The following is a 19580-nucleotide window of genomic DNA, read 5'->3' as shown; positions in this document are numbered from 1 at the left end:
AGATGGGACTCACACCTATCTGACTTTGGCGGCATGTCCTAGTGAAATGCCATCAAAGTCACAGATGAAATAACCCTTTTAAGGGAATACTCCAGGCAAAACTGAAATACCATGTTATGCCGAGTGTCCTTTAAATGTTCATTTAAATAACAAATATATTTTACTTTATCAATTTTACGGCTGACGTTAGTAGGACTGATTCAAGAATTTGTACAGTAGTTGATCAAGCAGAAAGTCATGGCAGGCAGAGTTCAGTCAAAAACAATAATCCAGAACAGAAGGTCAAAGGCAGGCGGCAATCCAAATTAGTCTCAAAAGTCCAAAAAGTAACAAATCAACCTTGTTGCTCAGGCAAAGGGTCACAGGGAGGGGTCCCTAAATAGCCATAGAGTCCAGTACTGAAGGAGTTAACAACAGTTAGTTGCTGATCTGGCTGTGATCAGGTAACATATTACAGTGAGCACAACTAGCAGAGCTAAATTTCATGTATAGCATCCTGTTAGTTGACATGGCGGGTGGAGAGAGAGACAAATGCTTTCTACTAGATTATCTTTGTTTTTTTTTGGTTTTTTATGAGTTTTCTGGTTTTAGGTTTATAAAGCATACTAGCTACAGTATATAAATACAATGTTCTATAACTTTCCTATATAGTTTGACCCACATTTATCAATGTATAAAAGAAATGATACCAGCTTCCAGCTCCACTATATGTGTTCTTTGGCTACCTAATTGTTGTCTTTCCCGCCCCCCACTTATTATGCCAGTGAAGGAACGCTTCCTTCCCGACAATCATCTGCTATATCTAGCAGTGTAAAGGGGCCTTTAAACATTGGCTTAAATTACAACTTTTTGATAATGACGGCCTTGTGTTCAATTCCTCACCGTTTTCAAGATTTGTGCTTGCTAAGAGAACACTATTGTTTACTTTCGGGGGCAGTATATACGGTTGTCTAGACCGTATATACTTCTCAGTTTAGATCAGAAGTAGGTTTATACCGGTTTGCCGCCTATGAATATAAAAAGCAGTGTTCTTATTTAATGACCGCAAACTAATGTCTTGGAAATGATGAAGAACTAAATAAATTATATTAGAAAGTTGTAGAATTTTTTATTTGTATAGTGATTAAGCAATGATATATTTACCCTTATGAGCTCCCCCACCGATCAGCTGTTTTTGTAGCTGCTGGCACCGGAAGCTATACAATGGACAGAGCTGAAAGCAGAATGTTCTGTGTACTGTGTAGTGGCTGTGCTGGGGTGCTCAGCTCCCGAAGAATGGGATCCAAGTAGCAGTACACTGGTACCAGCAACTACACAGTCTTCTAATTTCAGCTCCGTCCACTGTATAATTTCTGGCATTGGTGGCTGCTCAAAACAGCTGATCAGTAGGAAAGCTGAGCTATTTGATACTGATGACCTATCCTGAGGATAGGTTATCGAAATGTGTGTCCTTGAAAGCCCCTGTAAATGAGATTGGAGCATCTCTACCTTATTCATTTTGTTTCTGTTTGCTTATATTGCTGTTGTGGAGCTTTTATCATCAGGAGTAGTGTGAATATGAACTTTTATTCTGCCAGATTCTGCTCCTGCAAGTGCCCAGTAGGGGGAGCATCACTGTGAAGTGCTCACTGCATTAAGCTGCTTCACAGCCCCTCCCCACTGCTCTCAGTGACAACTTCTGATTGGATGAGCAGTGACAGCTGACACAGTGAAGCACCATATATAGTGCACTTGCAGAAGCGTTACCTGGCAGTTCACAGTCCATATTTACACTACTCCTGATATTAGAATCCCTTTAACAATACTACTGCCATACAGATGATAAATAATGCCATCATAAAACTGTCAACCAGTGCTCAAAACATACCTCTATATACTTCATACACTACCTAACAGTACCTTACAGAGTACAAGTCATGCAGCAGGAATGTTACAAAGGAAGGTAAGGTGAGTTTTGAAGGTCTCAGTTGAGGGGGTGGGGGATAGCAGAGCAGAAGAATGAAGAACATGGAGGAGCGGCTAAGCAGGGACATATGAGGAGGAGGAATGAGGAGTGATGGAAGAAACTAGAAGACAGAATAGATAGCGGGTAATTGAGGACCAGAGCCTTCAGTAGACGGCGGAGAATCTTTTAGGGTACCTGCACACGATGTACCAAAATCTGCAGCAAAAATGTATATAAACAATGCACAAAAACACATAAAAACCACAATAAATAGAAGAGAACATACGTTTTTTGTGCAGATTTCTTGCAAATTTTGCCCAGAGCATGTTCCTTCTTTCCCATGACATCTCACTGCATCCTAGACAAGCACCTTGTATGCCAAAGCCTACTTCTAGTCCCAGCCTTGCCAGGACGGCAGTAAAGCGAGGCGGCAGTGCTAGCCGCAGGTCCCCATGCATTGCTGACATTTTACTGTAACATTATATTTCAGATTTCAAAGGAAACATGTGCTGTAAAGTCCTGGCATGTATAATCAGAGGCTGTTAGTGTGCTCCTTGGATGATAAAAGATCCAGATGACAATTAGATTATGATGCTTTCTTCCTTTTATGTTTTCAGTCACATCTACAAAATATAATTAGGTGCATTTATAAAAGTTGTCACTCAGAAATCTTGTGGGGGGAAAAAAAGGGCACATAAAATGTTAATGGATGAAAATTACCGGAAAAAAAACTGACTGATGCAAAATCCCATTGTATTCCATTCCATCTGTGCTGCACTAGACTGCCCAGGAGGCGCATCATTTTGTTATTGTGCTTATTATTATTTCAATTGGTGCTTCTTCTCTATTCACATACATGGTTAGCTGCGAGTCTATAAAGCTCTGTGCGCTGCCTCATTGCATTGTGGAAGATTTCGCGTTTTCTACATCTGATCCAACAGGGGCAAATCTTTACTGGCTGCTGGGGATCTAGCAGGTCTAACGACAAGCTAGCAGAATTCTGATTGCAGCTCTGGCTATGAATGGGGTGGGATACTCACTGCAACTCATTGTGAGCTCCGTCATTTCTTATATGACCGTACCTTTAGAGTCTCGGTGATATTTGCCCCGACTCTAGCACAGGGATCAGCAACCTCTGTTCTGAAACTACAACTCCCAGAATCCTCCTTTCATTTCTGTGGATGTTACTAAAACAGACGAATAAGTTTGCATGATGGGAGTTGTAGCTTCACAGCAGCTGGAGTGCCGAAGTTCGCTTATCCCTGCTCTAGCAGCTCTCATAGCGCCAGCGGGTTAGCTGTAGGACATTGAAGATTTAGGGACAGATTTACTAATCTTGTCCAAAATGTAGACAGTAGAGATGAGCGACATCTTGGCCAGCCTTGATTGCGCCTGCTCCGAGTAGAGCCTCTGCTTCCGCTACTGAAACATCCACTGTTCATGCACTGCTACATTTTCCGGTAACAGAGCATGAACAGTCGCTGAATGGCTCGGAGAAGTAGAGCCTCAGCGCTTGCGCCGCCACTTGAAAGCAGTGACACAGATACAAGATAGTCAGGACTGGTCGACATGTCCATCCCTGTCAGTCATGCAGCAGGGGAAACGTCCTCAGCTTCGGGGACAACGCGTCACAGCTGCAGAACTTTGCTTGATGAGATGAATCTATTATTTAGAATCAATTCACTCTCCTCAAGTAGAGAACATAAATGACATGGCCGCACATGCTCAGTTCCATCCTTCCTCCTGAGCTGTGATAGGGAGATCTGAGACACGCCCCCTCAGCTGTGATAGGGAGAGCTGAGACATGCCCCCTCAGCTGTGATAGGGAGAGCTGAGACACACCCCCTCAGCTGTAATAGGGAAAGCTGAGACACGCCCCCTCAGCTGCGATAGGGAGAGCTGAGACACACACCCTCAGCTGTGATAGGGAGAGCTGAGACACGCCCCCTCAGCTGTGATAGGGAGAGCTGAGACACACCCCCTCAGCTGTAATAGGGAAAGCTGAGACACGCCCCCTCAGCTGTGATAATTTTTTTATATTTTTTTTTAACCCCTCCAGCGCTATTGTACTATGTATTCTGTATTCAGAATGCTATTATTTTCCCTTATAACCATGTTATAAGGGAAAATAATAATGATCGGGTCCCCATCCCGATCGTCTCCTAGCAACCGTGCGTGAAAATCTCACCGCATCCGCACTTTCTTGCGGATGCTTGCGATTTTCACGCAACCCTATTCATTTCTATGGGGCCTGCGTTACGTGAAAAACGCACAAAGAGGACATGTTAATGCTCCGTGTCTCTGCTGTCCGGAACGGGGCTTGGTATTCTTTCACGCAGCAGATTACACGCACGGCGTCCGCTCGTGTGAAATAGCCAAGAGGAAGAGTGAAACATTTCACTGTAATAAATATACTTTTTGAATTTTCTATATTAGAAGAGTTTTTCCTTCTCTAACATCTGAACAGATATAAAGTAGCTTCATCCCATCAGTGGAGGATGATATAGAATGTCAATGAGTACAATTCCAGCAGTGACTTGCATAACTCTGTGCTAATGCTCAGTGCTGGGTGCATAATGCAGCATGATTTGCTTCTGCTTGCTTTCATTCTTTATTACTGACATAAAATATAAAACCGGTTCGCATGTCTCAGTAATGCTGACAAACAATTGACAGAGGGATCCTGCCGGAATCATCCGGCTGGCGCTAGGACATGGTCTTGGCTGCTATAGCTCATAGCCAGAGCCACACAATGCATTCAATGTAAAGTGCATCTGATTCTCTGTTGAGTGCACCAAGTGGATGGGAGCAGAGTTGCAGTAAGCCAACACGGCCACTACACAGAGAGTGGCGCTGTTTGCCTCCCTGTCAATGCCGGCACTATAACTATAACACTGACAGCCTACCCTTAAGATAGGGTCTAACCTCTGGAACCCCCAACTTGCAGGATAACAGGCTGAACTGGATGGACAGATGTCTTTTTTCAGCCTTATAAACTGTGTTACTATATAATTAACAGAATAAATAGGCCACGAGAGTGCCTGGGAAGTGAATGGCACAAGTATCGAGCACAGCTGCAGATACAGAGTCAATATCAACAGCTTATTGCTTTGGGGTTATGCCTTCACCGATGGAACATGATGGCCCATCCTAAGGTCAAACCATCAGCGTTATATTTCTAGAAAATTCCTCTCCTGACGTGTCTGGTTTAGTAACTACTTGCAATCCCCATGTAATAATAATTCTACAGCATCTGTTCCTATGTTCTTATTCTTCTGCCATTCCTATATTATTCCTGCTAGTGAATTGCTAGCAGTTTGCAATGAAGGTCCAGCTGGGTGTTACCAGTTTGGTGAATTTCCTTTCACAGTCTGATGTTATCCAATCAGTGCTGCCAGTGTGAGACTGTGAAGGGACACACACCAACTGGTAACACCCAGCTGGACCTTCAATGCAAACTGCTAGTAACTACTTCTAGCAGTAATAATAAAGGCACAACATAGAGTAATAAGAATAGATGCTCCAGAAATGTTAGTACAAGGGGGTGCAAGTAGCTACTAAAACAGACATGTCAGGGGAGGAGACAGGTCTGCTTTAAGATGCGGTCTACTTGATTGGCAGAGTCTAAGGGGTTGGACCATCTGTTCTTACAGGCTCCGTAGATGTAAATGCCACAATATACTGATTAGTAGGGAATACCCCGTTGAGAACCCTATCTAAGGCTACTTTTCCACTTGCGTTGTTACTTTCCGGTAATGAGATTCGGCAGAGGATCTCAATACCGGAATTAAACAGAGCCGTTTTGATTTTGCACATCAGGATGCATCCGTTCCGCTAGGAGGCAATTGTACGAAATCAAAAGGGAAAAAAACTGATTAGTCACTAAATACAGTGGCAAGAAAAAGTATGTGAACCCTTTGGAATGATATGGATTTCTGCACAAATTGGCCATAAAATGTGATCTGATCTTCATCTAAGTCACAACAATAGACAATCACAGTCTGCTTAAACTAATAACACACAAAGAATTAAATGTTATAATGTTTTTATTGAACACACCATGTAAACATTCACAGTGCAGGTGGAAAAAGTATGTGAACCCTTGGATTTAATAACTGGTTGAACCTCTTTTGGCAGCAATAACTTCAACCAAAGGTTTCCTGTAGTTGCAGATCAGACGTGCACAACGGGCAGGAGTAATTCTTGACCATTCCTCTTTACAGAACTGTTTCAGTTCAGCAATATTCTTGGGATGTCTGGTGTGAATTGCTTTCTTGTGGTCATGCCACAGCATCTCAATCGGGTTGAGGTCAGGACTCTGACTGGGCCACTCCAGAAGGCGTATTTTCTTCTGTTTAAGCCATTCTTTTGTTGATTTACTTCTATGCTTTGTGTCGATGTCCTGTTGCAACACCCATCTTCTGTTGAGCTTCAGCTGTTGGACAGATGGCCTTAAGTTCTCCTGCAAAATGTCTTGCAGGAGAACTTCAATGATAGCAATCCGTCCAGGCCCTTATGCAGCAAAGCAGCCCCAAACCATGATGCCCCCACCACCATACTTCACAGTTGGGATGAGGTTTTGATGTTGGTGTTCTGTGCCTCTTTTTCTCCACACATAGTGTTTTGTGTGTTTCTTCCAAACAACTCAACTTTGGTTTCATCTGTCCACAGAATATTTTGCCAGTACTGCTGTGGAACATCCAGGTTCTCTTGTGCAAACTGTAAACGTGCAGCAATGTTATTTTTGGACAGCAGTGACTTCCTCTGTGGTATCCTCCAATGAAATCGATTCTTGTTTAGTGTTTTTTACGTATCGTAGATTCGCTAACAGTGATATTAGCATATGCCAGAGACTTTTGTAAGTCTTTAGCTGACACTCTAGGATTCTTCTTCACCTCATTGAGCAGTCTGTGCTGTGCTCTTGCAGTCATCTTCACAGGACGGCCACTCCTAGGGAGAGTAGCAGCAGTGCTGAACTTTCTCCATTTATAGATAATTTGTCTTACCGTGGACTGATGAACAGCAAGGCTTTTGGAGATCTTTTTATAACCCTTTCCAGCTTTATGCAAGTCAACAATTCTTAATAGTAGGTCTTCTGAGAGCTCTTTTGTGCGAGGCATCATTCACATCAGGCAATGCTTCTTGTGAAAAGCAAACCCAGAACTGGTGTGTGTTTTTTATAGGGCAGGGCAGCTGTAACCAACACCTCCAATCTCATCTCATTGATTGGACTCCAGTTGGCTGACACCTCACTCTAATTAGCTCTTGGAGATGTCATTAGTCTAGGGGTTCACATACTTTTTCCACCTGCACTGTGAATGTTTACATGGTGTGTTTAATAAAAACATGGTAACATTTAATTATTTGCGTGTTATTTGTTTAAGCAGACTGTGATTGTCTATTGTTGTGACTTTGATCATTCCAAAGGGTTCACATACTTTTTCTTGCAACTGTACATTGAAAGTTAATGGGTGACGGATCCGGTTTTTTAGACTCCCAAATAGTTTTCAGTGCCGATCGTTTTTTGTTTTTTTTATGGCCGGACACAAATCCGCAGCTTGCAGCGGTTTTGTGTCCGGTCACAAAACGTAATGCTGCCGGTACGGATGACGTCCTGATGCATCCTGAACATACTATCTATTTCCATTCAGAATGCATGAGGACAAAACGGAAAGCTTTTTTCCTGGGATTGAGATCCTCTGCTGGGTCTCAATACCATAAAGCAACAGCGCAAGTGGAAAAGTAGCTGTAGTTACTTTTTCTTGACTGAGTGTTTTTATTTTTGTTGGCTTTTTGGAAATGTATCTCTCATAAGGAACCTATTAATATAGTTGTGTTGTCACATGACAGATCCTACAGCAGTGACTCCCGTCCTAACCTCATTACCATGGGGGGAACTTTTTATATTTTAGTCTTTTCTAGGGAAGCAATGTATCATTCGTAGTCAGTGCTATATTCTTTGGACTTAGTTTGGCATTGCTCTCTGCTACCTCTTAGCTCTGGTGGTAGTTCTATTTTGCTTGTTCTATATCAGGGCTGCTCAACCTGTGGCCCTCCAGCTGTTGTAAAACTACAACTCCCATCATGCTCGGCTGTAGGCTGATAGCTGTAGGCTTTCCGGACATGCTGGGAGTTGTAGTTTTGCAACAGCTGGAGGGCCGCAGGTTGGGCATCCCTGTTCTATATGATGGGGCAGAGCACATGAGCTCTCTGGTCTGATCAATGACCTGAGAGGACAGTTCTGCACCTTATTCCTATGGAAGGCCTAACACACATGCATTGTCCATCATTTGGGCATCACTGTTCTAAAATCTTAATTCTTCATGACAAAAGTTGACTGTAACTACAATATGAAGATCCAAAAAAAAAAGGTCCATCAATGTCTTCAGCAAAATCTTGCATGGAATTTCCATTTTCTAGATCGGTTTATTATATATGCTGTAATAAATAAAACATTAGCGTTCAATGACTTTGTACTCAATTAAAACATAGCTGAGCACATTGAATTCAATGGTGGAAAGGCCAAGTATTCAGAACATATGAAGAGCTAAGGTGAAGTCTGAGATGCTTTTCCTGTCCCCATAGCCATGTTCTTTTAAAGCTCTTATTGCTTGCTATGTTTAAGTGATGGATGATCAAAAATGAGGAATCCGGACCCATACCATTAGCCTCTTATTTGAATGACATACGTCCCGTCTCAGAAAAAAGATGGTAAGAAACTTTCCATCTTTATAATTTAGGAGAGAAAAGAGAGCCGCCTCAGAGACTCCCAGGCTGTGGAAAGGGTATGCTCGTCCTACATTGTGGACTTTCCTGAGAGACCAACTCCCAGCTTCCCATTGCGCTTCACAAGGGCTGAAATATGAGCTGTGGTGAGTCCTATTGTCCACCTCAGAGGGGAGATAGTCCATACTACATATGTATGTTCTTTCATCTTTCTTTACATTCAACTGTAAAACCAGCTTCACGATGTCTTCTGGCTTCAGTATAGTTTATTCGCTTCTACATTAAGGTTGATTAATATTGCTTGAGATAAATAGTCCAGATGAGCAGTTTCCTCACCTGATGTCCATTTCATTTTTGCCTTTTCACATTTGTCTATCTTGTCCGTGAATTACAGAATACATAGCATATGACCTTTAATCGGGTTGTCGGGTTTGGGCAACACTTCAGATTGCAGATCTTGGAGACACTTGGAGACCACATAGTCTGCAGTTTATTCAGGAGAAATACAACCCTCATATAAGTTTTTCCTGCAGCCCCTATGCAGTAAAATATGGTATAGTAACATGCTCATTGGAGGGCTATTGTCCACAGTTAGTTCAGAGAGGTGCTCCACTATATCTAATGACTGGGGTAGATGTTCTCCTAGTATTAGAAGTTTCAAGAACTTGACAAACCTACTTTATAGAGGTCAATAGTCTTCTATAGAACAGCAAGCTCCAGCTCTTCAGGTGCCACCCCTATATTACACTGTAGTGTTATATTAATACTGTGTTAATGGGCGAGTTTTATTAATATGATCATACCAGTTGTCAGGCTGAAAATCAAGTACAAATTATTGTTTGTGACTAGGCCAAAATAACATCATATTGTGTCATGAGATGTCCATCCAATGTGTGTTATTTGCAGCCACCCAGTGGTTGGGTTGTGAGTTGCAGCCTGCAGGAACACAGAGCAGGTATACTCCTAGAAATTTGATTCTCCACTTTAGTCAATCTTTGGTGAGCTCTGTGGAGTGCTGCGACCTCTTCACACAGCTGATCTGCGGGGAGGCCGCACTGATGGGATATTGATAGGATATTGATGATCTATCCTGAGGATAGATCATCAATACTGTACTCCCAGAAAATCCCTATAAACACCAACACTTATGACAGTAAAGTACAGGCCTACATTTCTGTATACTGAAGGGATACTGTTAGATATTCCAAGTAAGATACTACTTCAGTTTATGGTTTTATTTTAGAATATACTTACGTGGAGGTGAGTGTTCTTAAAGGGGTTACCCAAGGTTGGAAATGGCCCCCCATATGCCTGGGCCCCTCACACTGATTCTACTTACCTGGCTCCCCGTTCCCTGTGCCGCTCCTGGTCCCCCGCAGCGCCACAGCTGCTTCTCCCTGTGCGCAGATGGAAACATCCAGTAATGGGGGGGATCAGCCAATGGCAGGCGGTGATGGGGACGAGCCTCCCTAGCAGCGGCGGCCGTGCGGAGACCAGGAGCGGCGCGGGGAGAGGGGATGAAGAGGGCTATACGCCCTTGAAATGCGAAGACATTAATAAAAGTATTTAATATCACAAACCTCGCCTGTGACATCGTGCGCAGCAGCGCCAACAAACGTGGCTCCAGTATCTTCTTTTTATCTTCACTCCCTATAAGCATCTAGCCAGTTTTTTTAAATACCAACATAATATCTGCCATTACTACCTCTTGGGGTAGGACAGTCCATAGTCTGACTGCTGTAACTGGAAAGAATCCTTTCCTGTAGTAATATCTACCTTTCTTCCATGTAATGACTGTCTCCTAGCCCTTGTACAGTTCTTGGAATGAATCAATTGTGTGCTAGTTCTTTGTATTAACCACACATACAGTGCATTCGGAAAGTCTAAAGACCTTTTCACTTTTTTTCACATAATTGTTATGTTGTGGCCTTGCGCTAAAATTTTAATAAATAATAATCCCTTGACCCATCAATCTGCACTCAGTACCCCATAATGAGAATGGAATGAAAATGTTTGCAAGTTCATTGAAAAGGAAAAACTAAAATTTTGCATGGATATAACTATTCTGACACTTTGCTGTACCACTTGAAATTTAGCTCTGGTGCTTTCCATTTCTCTAGATCCATCTTTTAGATGTTTCTACACCTTGTTTGGAGTCCACTCATGGTAAATTCAGTTGATTGGACATGATTTGGAAAAGACACAGAACTGCCTGTATAGCTCAGAGACATGATTGTGTGGAGGCACAGGTCTACAGAAGGATACAAAAACATTTCTGCTGCTCTGAAAGTTACCAAGACCACAGTTGCTTCTATATTTTTTAAAATGTAAGACGTTTTGTAACAACCAGGATTCTACCTAGAGCTGGACGTCCCTTCAAACTTAGTAATCAGGAGAAAATGGCCTTGGCAACAGAGGTGACTAAAAACCCAGTAGTCACTCTGGCTGAGCTCCAAAGATCATGTGTGTAGATGAGAGAAACTTTCAGAAGGTCAACCATTACTGGAGCACTCCTTTTATCTTGGCTTTATCGCAGAATGGCCAGAAAGAAGCCTCTCCTCAGTAAAAGACACATGAAAGCCCACCTGGAGCTTACTACAAAGCATCTAAAAGTCTCTCAGACTGTGAGAAACAAGATTCTAATGTAACCAAGATCTAACATTTTGGCCTCAATTTCAAGCGTCATATCTGGAGGAAACCAGGTACTGCTCATCACCTGCCCAATACCATTCCTACAGTGAAGCATGGTGGTGGCAGCATCATACTGTGGGGGTGTTTTTCAGTGGTTGGAACAGGGAGACTGGTCAGGGGTGAGGGAAAGCTGAATATAGCAAAGTACATAGATGTTCTTAAAAAAAAAAACTGATCCAGAGCACCCTGGACCTCAGATTGGGCCACTGGTTCACCTTCCAACAAGACAAAGACCCTAAGCACACAGCCAAGACAACACAGGAGTGGCTTAGGGACAGCTCTGTGAATGTCTTTGGCCTAGACAGAGCCCTGACTTGAACCCAATCTATGGAGAGACCTGAAAATGGCTGTCCACCAACATACCCAGAGCTTTAGAGGATCTGTAGAGGAGAATGGCAAAAAAATCATTGTATCATACCAATGAAGACTGGAGGCTGTAATCGCTGCCAAACGGGCTTCAAGTAAGTCCTTAGTAAAGGGTCTGACTATGAATACTTATGTCAGTGCAAGATTTTAGTTTTTTCTTTTCAATATATTAGCAAAGATTTTAAACATTCTGTTTTCACTTTCTAATTATAGGCTATTGAGTGTGGAATGATGGGGGGAAAAATATGATTTTTTTTTTTACTTTAGCACAAGGCTGCAACGTAACATAATGTGAAAAAAACTGAAAGGGTCTGAAGACTTTCCAAATGCTCTGTACATTAGACATATAAATGCAATTACCTATGAGGTGTCTTTCTTCCTAACTGAACATGCCTGATCTTTCTAACTTCTCATTGTAAGAGAGACCTCCTATTTAATAATCTACAGTAGTTGCCCACATTCGAAATCTTTCCAGCTGTCCTATATTCTTTGTACAATTTGGAGCTCAAAACTGAATCTCATATTTGAGGTGTGGTCTTTATTATAGAGGTTAATATTACCTTGGGATCACAGGTTTTCTCTCTAGTTATACACACAAAATCCTATTTGCTTGTAGATGCTTCATGACATTGAGTACTGCTGCTTAAAAGGGGTTTTCTGAGATTCTGATATAGATGACATGGGACCCAATACTGATCAGTTGTTTGAGGAGGCTGCAGTGCTCTAGTAAACGCAGAGGCCTCTTCGCAGCTTACCAAGAACAGTTCTGTCCACCGGATAGTGGACGTGCTTAGTATTGCAACTCAGCCCTATTCACTGAAATTGGAACTGAGCAGCACCTAGACCATGTGACCAATGGACGTAATGTCACTGGCCTATTCAAACAGCTGATTGTCAGGGGGTGCCGGGAGTTTGATCCACACTGATGTGATATTGGTTACCTATCCTGAGTATAGGCCACCAATATAAAAATCTCAGAAAACCCCTTTAACCTACATTAAAAGGAGGTTCATCAGAAGCTACAAGGTAGATTGTCCCATAAATAATAGAGCTTCATTGGCTTGTTAAACCATTTTAATGGTGGCATTATGAATTATCATGAAGTCTAGTGGAGAACTTCGACTACGGACAAATAATAGAGAAATGTTTCAGCACCATGGACAGAGGTCACAGAGAAGCATTAGGTGGTCTTCAACACTGACATCAGTCAAGTTCTACAGGTTCATGAATGAGCCCTGATGTGATACACAGAATTACTCTACATAAAACTGAGTGTGTACACACAATACATTACTTTTCTTGTACTGAACGTGGTACAGTCTGTATTATAGTCCAGAGCTGCATTCACAATTCTGCCAGCTTCTGAGCCAAAATCTAATAGCATTCCTTAATTGCATGCCCCACCCTGCATTATAAATTTGTGAAAGGGGTTTTCCAGACCTTTATTATTAATGGCCTAACCTTCGGATAGATCATCAGATCGGCAGAGGTCCAACTCCCAGCATCCCTACTGATCAGCAGTTTGCAGGAGCTGCTGGGCATTCAGTTTAATGGGAACTTCTGTAACTAGGCACAGCCACTACACAGTATGGAGCTGCTTCTGATGCAGCTGATTGTAGGGGGAGTCGGAAGTCAGACCCCCATCAACCAGATATTGGTGATCTATCCTTTGGAAAGGAAACCCCCTTTAAAGACTATGTACAACTTTGGGGGCAATCTTTTCATTATTCCATTGTATTTATTTTGAGCTAAAATCATTTTTTCAATTGGTCTTTATTAACAATATGGAATCTTTTTTTTCTGTACAGAGCTGAGATTCTCTACTAGCTGCCTGTGGATTTTCTCTCTTTTCCATCAGTTGGGGAGCTGACGCCTCCTTATCTCTGCTCTCTGACCTTATAAACACTCATTATAGCTCAGTTCTTATCTTACTGTGGCTAAAATAAATGTTTATGACCTCTTAGTAGTTTAGAGATAAGGGTTATTAGATGACCGGCACACAGTGAAAGTTCCAGTCACACAGTTCAAAAAACAGTTACCCCTTTGTGACAGAACGGCTCAATATTTCCCAAAAATGAGTAAAATGCAAACATAAACAAAAATTGCCTCTAAAGGTGTACATAGCCTTTAAGTTTGAGCCTGTTAGACTTTCTTCTAGTAACCAGCAGAATTGTGAATGCAGCTCCTGGCTGTAACTCCACAAAATAAGAAACACAAAGTCATTTAGTTACAAAGTTGCTCAACTATTTATTAGGTTTGTAGATTAATTCTTCATATAAAAGAAGGTATTATATAACTTACATTGTAGAACAGAACATCAGAAGTACGGGGAGACCATAGGCTAGTGCAGGGAGGCACCCGAGATAACATACAAAGGCCTAAAGCCAAACAAGTCTTTAGCATTAGATTTAGTTTTCTGTACCAGAATAACTACAGGGCGAGCAATGTTTAATTCTGTATGTTGATTCTACAGCAGACTGAACAAAATATAGCTGCTTTCTTCCAGAAACAGCGCCACTCTTGTCCATGAGCAGTGCGTGGTATTGCAGCTAGGCACCATTCAAGTCAGCTGTTTTACCAGATTCATCCTATGGACAAGAGTGTCCCACATGGTGAAATCAGCAGAAATGTATTAAGGACATCAGCTATAAGAGAAATATCCACTGGTAGCAGGAAAGTAATTCTGTGCATATTTAAGTGGCTGAAGATGGGTTTTTGGCAGGCAGCAGAGAATCTGAATACCATGCGAAATCTGCCTAATGTTACCATTTAGCACTGTCCGCTTGTGTTGCGTGGCTTGGCAATAAGTTGGGGTTTATGTCTACAATAGAAAGTGCATTCTGCTAAAAGCCTTGAATAGGCCGTCTATGAAATAATGCAAAGTGAAGATTTGCAAGGTTACATTTTATTTCATCCACATGATCGATTTCCGCCCTGATCAGTAGAGCATTATTGGATCCTATATTCGGACTCTAATTAGTGGTTCCTGTAAACAACCTCAAAAATATCACAGGTTTATTGCTGTTTTGGCCGATTTCCCACAGAAAGGGTTTTGACTTCACAGAGTCCTAAATGCTGAGATGACTAAATATACGCTGTATTTATCGTCTGCACGGCTTGCTATATTGTATAGCTATTTTTTCAAAATGAACATCCCGACCCAATTTTAATAAATGAATGCCTAGAATGGGAAGTTTTAATTTCCTTGGGCTGTACTTAGTGTATACCAGGAATCAGCAACCTCAGGCTCTCCAGCTGTTCTGAAACTACAACTTTTGCGTGCCGAAAACATAGCTCACTGCAATGGCTGTCAATGGTCACAAAAGGAAGAACAGCTCTGGAGCACAGACTGCAACACTGGCATGCGAACTACTGTGCAGACTAAAGCTTGCCACACAAATAAGAATGTTGGCAACCCCCACTGATTTTGGTGACACTAGCCGACCATCTAATGCAGGCATCCTCAAACTGCGGCTCTCCAGCTGTTGTAAAACTACAACTCCCACAATGCCCTGATGTAGGCTGTTACCTGTAGGCTGTTCGGGCATGCTGGGAGTTGTAGTTTTGCAACAGCTGGAGGGCCGCAGTTTGGGGATGCCTGATCTAATGTGTATGAGGGTGCCCTAACATCTGTTGTTTGGGGCTGTTGCATTTCAGCGTGCCCAGTGCTCTGGTTCTCAGGGATATAACTGTCGCCAGAGGTTTCTGAAAGTGACTTATTTCCTGTTACCCACTGAGAACACATGTATACTTGGCCAAGCCAAGTGTGCATGTGTATGTGGTTTTTTGGGAGGAATAGCTCTCAGCCAAATGTAGATGCCCCATGTAGATTTACTTTTAGTGCAATTGGGGCAATGCCATCTGTCACAAAGGAAAGGGACAGGCACATAATGTAAGGAATGAGCATCAGGCATCATAGGTAAGAGGTAAGGCCGAGTGCACATCACCGTTCTTCCGATCCATCAGAAGAAAAGAGAGAGAAAAACAGGATCTTTTTTTTTTTTTTTACAGGATTCTGTTTTGTTTTAGGAAAGCAGCATGTTATAGAGCAGGAAAAGCCGAGCAGATTGATATATAGTTGTATGGGAAAAGATTCTGTAAAACCTGTAATTTATACATTTATGTCTCTGCTTTTTCTACCTCCTGTGAGCAGCTATCGGTACAGGAGGGAGGGGCTATCAGTGATTGACAGCATTGTGTGTATACAGAGATAGCTGTCAGTCACTGATAACCCCTCCCTCCTGTACTGATAGCTGCTCACAGGAAGGGAAAAAAGCTAAGATATAAATGTAAAAATTACAGATTTTGCTTAATTTTTTTAACATAAAACTATATATCAATCCGCTCAGCCTCTCCTGCTCGACAAGATGCTGCTTTCAGATTGCATTTTCAGGTGACAGGTACTCTTTAAGGCTAGTTCCCCCACCCAGGATAGAGTTGCTATGCCTATGGATAGGTGGCGCCATACACAGGCTTTAGCTAGAATTCCATGGACTGTCTTCTGTGGCATACCCATAAAGTACTACAATTGTAGCATTGGATATACTGTCTATTCAAGGTGGTACATAAACCTTTGGGATAAAATATTCACAAATAGGTAACACGACCATTCTGCTTGCATCAGTTTATTACGGTGTAGGATGTCAGCAGAATAACTGGCTGGAAAGGATTCATGCACGGTACTAGTCCATAACCAGTGTATGGGATGTATATGAAAGACAGGGTATATGCCTTGCTATTACGTCTGGTTTACTCAAGCTAGTTACTATAGTGATGATGATGATGGTTTGCAAACGTCTACGTATTTGAGCTGGTCCATAGGTGTGTCGCTATGCAGAGCTGAGAAAGACAACAAGAGTGGAAAAGGTTAGGTCTTAGCTGCAGATATATTTGATAGCACGGAAATAGGAAGTAGCAGAAGCAGAGCCTACTCGGAGCAAGGATGCAGGCGCAAGATTGGCTGGGCCTGCCTAGATGTTCAGCCTAGTCAATCAAGAGGCAGGGAGAGCATCTTTAGTTTCAGGGATGCCCCCACAAAGGTGCCGAAGCCTGCTTGTTGTTAAATCGATTCGCTCATCTCTATGCCAAATCCACCCCTGTGGATCCATTGCATGTTGGACCATGGGTCCATCCTGCTGTGGCCCTGGAAAAAAACAAAAAACTAAAAGTGGCCCTATTTTGTAGGCAGGTCCAAATTAACAGAAGGCGAGGCAACACAAGTAGGCAGGGTCAACAGTACCATAATGCAAAATACCATCCCAGCAGAACCAAATAAAACTGTGTAGAACAATATACTGCCCCAAATGCTGGACCTCTGTGGTGGCCATCAATAGCTACCATCTTCTGTCCTCCTCCTCCAGTTGTCCATGGAGCAGGGGGCTTAGGAGGTGAGCTGACTGGGTACATGTGTGCCTGATTCTCACAGCGTTAATTACTGTTGAGAGATGATTATGTACCCGTTCAGAGGCAGAGAGGATTTGGGTGGCCCTCTGGACATCGGCCCACCAGCAAATTTCCCTGTAGGGTTTGTGGCCAATCCACCCCTGCCATCCTGATCCAACGCAGTGTCCGTCATTTTGTCAGTAAAAATAGCGCTGCATGCATCAGTACAGTGGAACAATACATCAACACAGTGGCCGTTCCAGACACACTATGACAAGACCCATCATATTGATACTTGTCCGAGAAGAATGGCACACGGAGAAACAGAACAATGACACAACAGGACTCCATAACAATGGCACACTGGTACTTCATCCATATACCACTTACAGGAGCGCCAGAGAACCAGTAGCATAATGTTAGGTTCTGGGAATGAGTCATATAGAGGACACCATTTTTCTGTTTGCATCTGTGATAATTTGTTGCATCTCCTTTGTTCTGCATCGTGGTGTTTGTCTGTTGTTTGTGACCCCTTGCCTGAACCGTACCCAGTGTCAGTGGATACATCGCTGTGGGCCTTGTACGTTGGTGTGTTTCGGTGTCTCATCTGGATGACTACAGTTAATAGACCTTAAGTTTGTATTCTTTTTGTTTTGTTTTTGTGCCTGTTGCATTAGGCTGCCTTGACATCATAACCACAAGCAATGGTAGGTCTCCCCACCTTCTTTTGTTCCTTTCAACTGCATTGATTTGTGTTGTATTTGACATCTTTATGCAATAAAATATGTGACTAGAAGGGGCCATAGACCTAACGATTTACGTAATGATAGTCGTTACATCTATGGCGTTACACTAGCGGAAAATGAAAAAAGAACACTTGGAAAACTTAGTGTGACTGAGGTGATATTGACAAAGTCTAAACTGCTGGTGGAGCTTGGTCAATGATCATACAACCAAGGTGCCCCATCCAGCCCCATGCATTCTCGATGAGGGAGAGATCTGGTGATCAAGCTGGCCAGGGGAGCTGCTGGATATGTTGTGTAGTGCGGACAGTGTGTGCGTGGGCGTTGTCTTGCTGGAACACCATGTGTAAGTAAAAAAAAGGCAGTATGACTGGTTCCATGCTGTCCTGGACATACTAAAGGCTAGTCAATGTTCCCTCCACATATATCAGACAGGACTAGGCATGTTAGCTAATGACACCACACACCATGATACCTGGTATCGGTCCTGTGTGTCTCTGCATGATGACATTAGGCGCTCTCCAGCCTTCCTGCAAACTCTGATGTGGCCTCATTAGTACCAAGGCAGAACCTGCTTTCATTACTGAATGCTACTGTTTGCCATTGACGGTCACATCAGGGTTGACAGGAAGACCTACTGCCATCATGCATAGTGCAGAGACACACAGGAACAACACCAGGTGTCATGGTCTGGGGCGCCATTAGCTACCATCCTACCATGGTTGTTCCTATCTGGTACTTATGTTTTCCATATGTCCTGGACATCATGGAACCAGTCCTACTGCCTTTTTTGACTCAGCAGATGTGGTGCTCCAACAACGTAACGTTCATCCACACATTGCCCACACTACACAACGTGCTCTTCAGGGTATCCAGCAGCTCTCCTGGCCAGCTCCCCCATTGAGAATGTCTGGGACTGGATGGGGTGATGGATCTCCCATGCACAACAGCCAACAACCACCTTGGGTTCAAGTGGAAAGAGTTTGGAATGACATATCACAGGAGGATATCCAGCATCTGTATGACCTGTATCGCGGCAAAGGGAGATGCCACCCATTATTAATGTGTCCCTGCCTCAACATAAACCCTGCTGCAGAGATGAAAATAAGGGCTGCACCACCTTGGTTGAGTGATCCTTGACCAACCACCACTAACAGTTTATAATTTGTCAATCTCAGCTCAATCACATTACGTTTTCCAGGTGTTTTTTTTTTTCATTCTCTGGTATTGTAGAAATCTTTTAAATTCTTATCACACTTTTTTGAAATGATGATTGATTGTTGGTTAATATTGTGTAATAATTATAAATGTGAAGATTGTTAATGATACAGTAAAACCTATCTGAAAAGACACCTCTTTGAGAAGTCCACCGCCTTAAACTGACCAGATTTTCTGTGACCAATATTCACTCCTGATTTTCTCCCATGCCGTTCATTGCACCCACTCAGCCGCAATGAACGGGATAGGAGATAATGCTGATCGCGATCATTTAACCCCTCAGATGCTATGGTCAATAACAAGAAGGGGGAAGTGGCCAGCGCTACAGAGCAGAGAAGCCAAGGTGCACAAAGGGAGATAGGACCTGACTCTAGGTGCACTTCAACCTTCATTTGCATAAGAATTAAAAGTTAATATTCTCCATAACTGGTGGAGCTGGTCCTGCTCATTAAAAGCATACCTCCTCCCCTTGTTTGACAGGGCCAGGCATGGGCAGCATCCTCTCACCT

General features: G+C 42.7%; 1 protein-coding gene across 2 annotated transcripts in view; it reads left to right on the top strand.

Annotated features, from left to right (window-relative positions):
* Positions 1–19580, top strand: part of PPP2R2C (protein phosphatase 2 regulatory subunit Bgamma) — a 209346-nt gene that overhangs the window by 29705 nt on the left and 160061 nt on the right. Inside the window, exon 2 of one of the 2 annotated variants that reach the window (XM_040420570.1) lies at positions 17788–17817. The exons of the other annotated variant lie outside the window; for it this stretch is intronic. Within the exon in view, the coding sequence (XP_040276504.1) occupies positions 17788–17817 (30 nt within the window). The remainder of the gene's footprint in view (positions 1–17787; positions 17818–19580) is intronic. 2 annotated transcript variants of the gene reach the window in all.

The sequence above is a fragment of the Bufo bufo genome, chromosome 2, assembly GCF_905171765.1.
Source record: "Bufo bufo chromosome 2, aBufBuf1.1, whole genome shotgun sequence".
Classification (NCBI taxonomy): domain Eukaryota; kingdom Metazoa; phylum Chordata; class Amphibia; order Anura; family Bufonidae; genus Bufo; species Bufo bufo.
The sequence above is the reverse complement of the archived record's forward strand: the minus strand, read 5'-3'. Positions and strand labels throughout refer to the sequence as shown.